The 4,938-nt window shown below is 36.3% G+C and overlaps 1 protein-coding gene and 1 long non-coding RNA gene across 19 annotated transcripts in view; one reads left to right on the forward strand and one right to left on the reverse strand.

The window, feature by feature from the left end:
- LOC107705807 (uncharacterized) overlaps positions 1–4,938 on the reverse strand; it is a 26,826-nt gene that overhangs the window by 5,582 nt on the left and 16,306 nt on the right. The gene's annotated exons all lie outside the window — the stretch shown is intronic.
- c2cd5 (C2 calcium dependent domain containing 5) overlaps positions 570–4,938 on the forward strand; it is a 37,181-nt gene continuing 32,812 nt past the window's right edge. For 17 of the 18 annotated variants that reach the window (XM_016509271.1, XM_016509273.1, XM_016509275.1 and 14 more), the window contains exons 1-7: positions 570–794; positions 1,689–1,785; positions 1,914–2,000; positions 2,083–2,254; positions 2,335–2,430; positions 2,600–2,755; positions 3,263–3,470. In XM_016509271.1, coding sequence (XP_016364757.1) covers positions 1,696–1,785; positions 1,914–2,000; positions 2,083–2,254; positions 2,335–2,430; positions 2,600–2,755; positions 3,263–3,470 — 809 coding nt within the window. In that variant the 5' untranslated portion in view covers positions 570–794; positions 1,689–1,695. Of the gene's footprint in view, positions 795–1,688; positions 1,786–1,913; positions 2,001–2,082; positions 2,255–2,334; positions 2,431–2,599; positions 2,756–3,262; positions 3,471–4,938 lie in introns of those variants that run through there. The other variant, XM_016509277.1, reaches the window with a different exon arrangement.

Here is a 4,938-nt window from a genome sequence, read left to right on the forward strand (position 1 = left end):
ATATATATATATATATATATATATACATACATGGCATATAGATATATATTTATAATATATATATATACATACATATATATACTTTTTAATACTTTTTCCAAAATATCACAACATAATATGTATATGAGCTACACATATTTGAATGACCCACTTATTAAGTGCAAGTATGCCTAAGTGCTTATGCTTAACAAAATATGTGTTTACACATGCTACACAGGATAGCAGTGGATCACCCAGTGGGGTAGCAGTGTGTAATAATAGTAGATTAATAACAGGCCTGGCTGCACCATCCACTGGTTTATTTGGCTCTGAATGCAATGGGATTAGTCTTTAAGACTCTTGACTTTTAATCCTGGACACTTGGGAAAGGTTCAGCGCTGATGTGTGCAGTTATTTTATTAAGATTTAAGATGGATATTATATAATGGCCAAAACTCTGGATGAAAGTGAAAAATATAATATAAAAAATGAAGCACGCATCTGGCCCAAAAACACACGTGTGAATGGTGTGAATGTCCGTGACCCGGATGTGCTCTGACGTTCCGTTATCGCCCCTCCCACCTGCGCGAGCGATGCGCCTGATCCTGCGCGAGTTGTTTCATTTGACGGCCGAATTTGTTTTTAAAATTAGCCGCATAAACATAAAAATTTTGATATGATCGCGATCAAAATGGCTCACAGAATCGACGATGCGCCTTCCTGAGATCTAATTATGACAGAAGAAGACTTTTAATCGGCGCAAGGATCGATGGAGAGACTTTAATGTCAGATTGAACCGCAAAGGCGAAACTCTGGTGAGCTGACAGGATCAAAAACACTAAAATAATCTAATTTAGCTGACCCGATTATAACCAAATCATTCAATTAATAACCCTTTGTGTCTAACATAATACTGCTGTGATGTATAAACAATGTGATTGCAGCTGAACTGCTTACTGCCGGATCCATACAGAGATATGCATGTATATTCAACATATAAGAATTATTGTCGAATTACTTCTTTGATGAATGGGTTTGGTGTTCTAGTGTAATATAATACTTCGGTGATTTTATAAAAAAAAACAATCTGCTGGTGCTAACCACAAGGTGAACCCAGAGATATTATACATAACAAGTTAATTAAATTACGTGTGACGTTATATTAATTATTGTATCAACATTATGCAAAGATCATGTTTTCATGTCTAATAGTGCTGTGGTTTTAAGTGAACAAGATGATTGCAATAATGCAGATATATGCATTTATTATGGGTAATGTAATTGATTATTTTGGCGAATGTGTGGGAAATGAATCAAAAATGTGTTTATTTTTTGACTAATCTTGTTATGTTACGTTACCTGTATTTTATAATTAGAATTTTATTGACTAAATATTTTAAATAAATATTTAAAAATCTAATCTAAAAATGTAAATTCTATTGATATTTTTTTTCTATTGAACATTTGATGTTAATATATACTAATTATATAGAGCTAATTACTTATTTGAGTGTGTGTTTATTTTATATAAGGCTTTCTGTCTGCATCTGTAGTCTCTGGCTCTTCTGTCCACCCTCCAATCTGTCAAAGGCACCTGTTGTTGATCACCTGTTTCAAACATCCCTGTCAGTGTATGGATATGGGTCAGGTTTTTTCTGCCTCTATCCAGTGTGCAAACCGTTTGTTTGTGTTCATGTATGTTTGAATAGATGAATAATGCCTGGGAAGTTAAAGGCGAAGATTGTTGCCGGGCGGCACCTGCCCGTCATGGACCGTGCCAGCGATCTCACAGACGCCTTTGTGGAAGTAAGTCAAGCATCAGTCTGTTAATGAAGTCACTTGCCTATGCCCATTAGATTAAAATGCTGCCTAAAATGCAGTTGGATATCACTTGTTTTATCATAGAGCAGCACTTAAGAAGTTTTGTTCCACAGGTAAAGTTTGGAAACACAACGTTTAAAACGGATGTGTACCCCAAATCCCTGAATCCTCAGTGGAATTCAGAGTGGTTCAAATTCGAGGTAAGGTCTTTCTAATTGTCCTGCTTTAGGTTGGATTTTTGTAGAGTCTATTCCCTATGTTTATCTTTCCTTTACCTCTTAGGTGGATGATGAGGATTTGCAGGATGAGCCGTTGCAGATAACTGTTCTTGACCATGACACATACAGCGCTAATGATGCCATAGGAAAGGTGTACATCGACATTGATCCACTGCTCTGCAGTGAAGCTGCTACAGTCATCTCTGGCTGGCTCCCCATCTATGACACTATACACGGTGGGTATCCGCAAGCAAATTTAGCCTATAATATTAAGGAGTTCTGACTTGTTTTGTTCTGATGACATGCTTGTGTTCAGGTATAAGAGGGGAAATCAATGTGCTGGTGAAGGTGGATCTCTTCAACGACCTGAACCGCTTTAGACAGTCTTCATGTGGGGTTAAATTCTTCTGTAGTAAGTATCTAGATCGTCTGCTTCCATTTCTTCCTATACTTCTTTTCTTTATCCCCTGACGATCTGTTTCCTCCACTTTCAGCCCTGCTCTGTTCTCTTTCCTGTCTTTATTTTGTCATTCTCAGTGAATTTTCACTCACATTCTGGTTCTGTCTCTCTTTTTCTTCAGCAACCTCCATTCCCCGATGTTACCGGGCCATTATGGTACATGGCTTTGTGGAAGAGCTTGTGGTAAACGAGGATCCAGAGTACCAGTGGATCGACCGTATCAGAACCCCTCGAGCTTCAAATGAGGCCAGACAGAGACTCATCTTTCTCATGTCAGGTACTAATACACAAACAGTGTGAATGAACGACTGAAAGTCTATGTAGAAGATATTCATATTTTCAAATGTTTGGATATGTTGCTAGAGGTGCTAGTGTTTTTTTATGGAATTGATCACATGATAACTGCAGGGCTGCTAGTTCAGTGGTTGGTTACCAATTTATACTGACTAATCGGCATATATAAATAATACTTTTATTCAGCAAGGATGCATTAAATTGAACAGAAGTGAAAGTAAAGACTTCCACAGTGTTAAAAAAAAATCTATTTCAAATAAATGCTGTTCTTTTACCAACCTAGATTTAGGACTTTTGGATAGCACAATTGATCTACTCTGACTAAGTGTACTTTAAGTAGCTTTGGATAAGATCATCTGCTAACAGATTACTTACTAGAAGACTGCTTTCTGTGTCTCTGGAGACATCTGCATGTGCAATCTGAGACACTCCTGTCAGTATTTTCTTGGCTCATGGTGTTTGTCTAAATGCATTTGTGTTTCTGTTGTAGGTGAATTGCAGAGGAAGATTGGTCTGAAGGTGCTGGAGATGGGAGGGAATGCAGTGGTGGGGTACCTACAGTGTTTTGATCTGGAAGGAGAATCAGGCCTTGTGGTCCGTGCCATCGGGACAGCCTGCACACTTGAGAAAATCAGCAGCACACTCCCTGCCACAGCCACACACCCCAGCAACTCCTCTCCTTCAAAAGACATGAAAGAGTGAGTGTCGCCTACGCACACATAAAGCGCCTGTGCTCCAAATCAAGGATAAAATGTCAGTTTGTGTGTGTATGTGCATGTCAGCATCATTTTTAAAGAGATTTGGAAATAACTGCTTTTTTCTATAACTGCTTTAGCTATCCTAGTTCATCTGCAGTACATTAGATTAGATTTTTTTTAAACTGAAAAGTGTATGTTATATGATATATGGGTTAATATGATAGAAATCACAATGATTCCATTTAATTTTAATGAAAGATAATAGAGGGTCTTGGTTTTGAATTCTCAGTCACTGCTCAAAAATTTGGGGTCGGTAACATTTTTGTAGAAGTCTCTTATGCTTATCAAGGTTGCATTTATTTAATCAAAAATACAGTAAAAAGAGTAATATTGTGAAATAATATTACAATTTAAAGTAACTATTTTCTATTTGAATATATTTTTAAATTTAATTTATTCCTGTAATGCTAATTTGGTGTTCAAAAACATTTAATTATTTTCAATGTTGAATAATTATATATATTTTTTCTTATATAATATATATAATTATATATATATATATTATATAATTCTTTGGTGAATAGAAAGTTCAAAAGAACAGAACAGCATTTATTTAAAATTGTTACAACTTACATTATAAATGTCTTTACCGTCTCCAAACTTTTGAATGATAGTGTATCATGTTTTAGATTTTCCTCTATTTTTAGCAGACATTTTTATTCAAGGCAATTTGTTATTATTTAAATAATTTCTTAAAATGATCTAACATTCCTTTGGTTTTATTAAACAGGTGTTAATGCAACCTGAAAAAGAAGAAAATGCTGTACAATTGCTCTGTTTTCTGTTTATATTCGTAAATGAGAATGAGGGTGTGTGCGTGTATTTGTTTTATGAGTTGCTGTTTTATAAGTTCTACAGAAATGCATTCTCAACACACAAAAACACCACACCTCAATCTTGTTCTCCCCTGCATGTCCTCTATGTCCCTCCTGCTCTTACTGTATTTTTCTTTGGCTTTCCTGCATGCTGCATCTCTCCTGCACCAGCATGTGTTTGCGTTAGATGGCTTAAAGTTTAAATGCTGTTCAGTTGTGCATTTCCAGACTAGGTGTTTTTTGCATCTGGACTGCTGCCTTGAGTCTGTTGTGATTTGTCTAGGGTTGAGAATCGAAAATCGATTCCGATTCCAGAATCGGATACTTAAGGTCAGGAATCGGATACTTGTCAAATTAAAATTTCGATTCTGCCTATCGATTCCTATGCGCTTTTTTTTTCTTCATCTGTGAGGACCGAACCTAGCGATCTGCCAGTACCTTGCTCGCTAATCTAAGCGCTCCAAAGTTTGGCTACATTTGCGATCAGATGCCAAAAAAGCTAAGTATAATATCTGTGATAGCTAAACATGTTGCAAGAGAGGTGTCACCACCAACATGATAAAGCACTTTAATTTAATAGATCGTTAAAGATC

This window comes from Sinocyclocheilus rhinocerous, unplaced genomic scaffold (assembly GCF_001515625.1).
Source record: "Sinocyclocheilus rhinocerous isolate Xijiao unplaced genomic scaffold, SAMN03320098_v1.1 scaffold834, whole genome shotgun sequence".
In the NCBI taxonomy this organism is placed as follows: Eukaryota; Metazoa; Chordata; class Actinopteri; order Cypriniformes; family Cyprinidae; genus Sinocyclocheilus; species Sinocyclocheilus rhinocerous.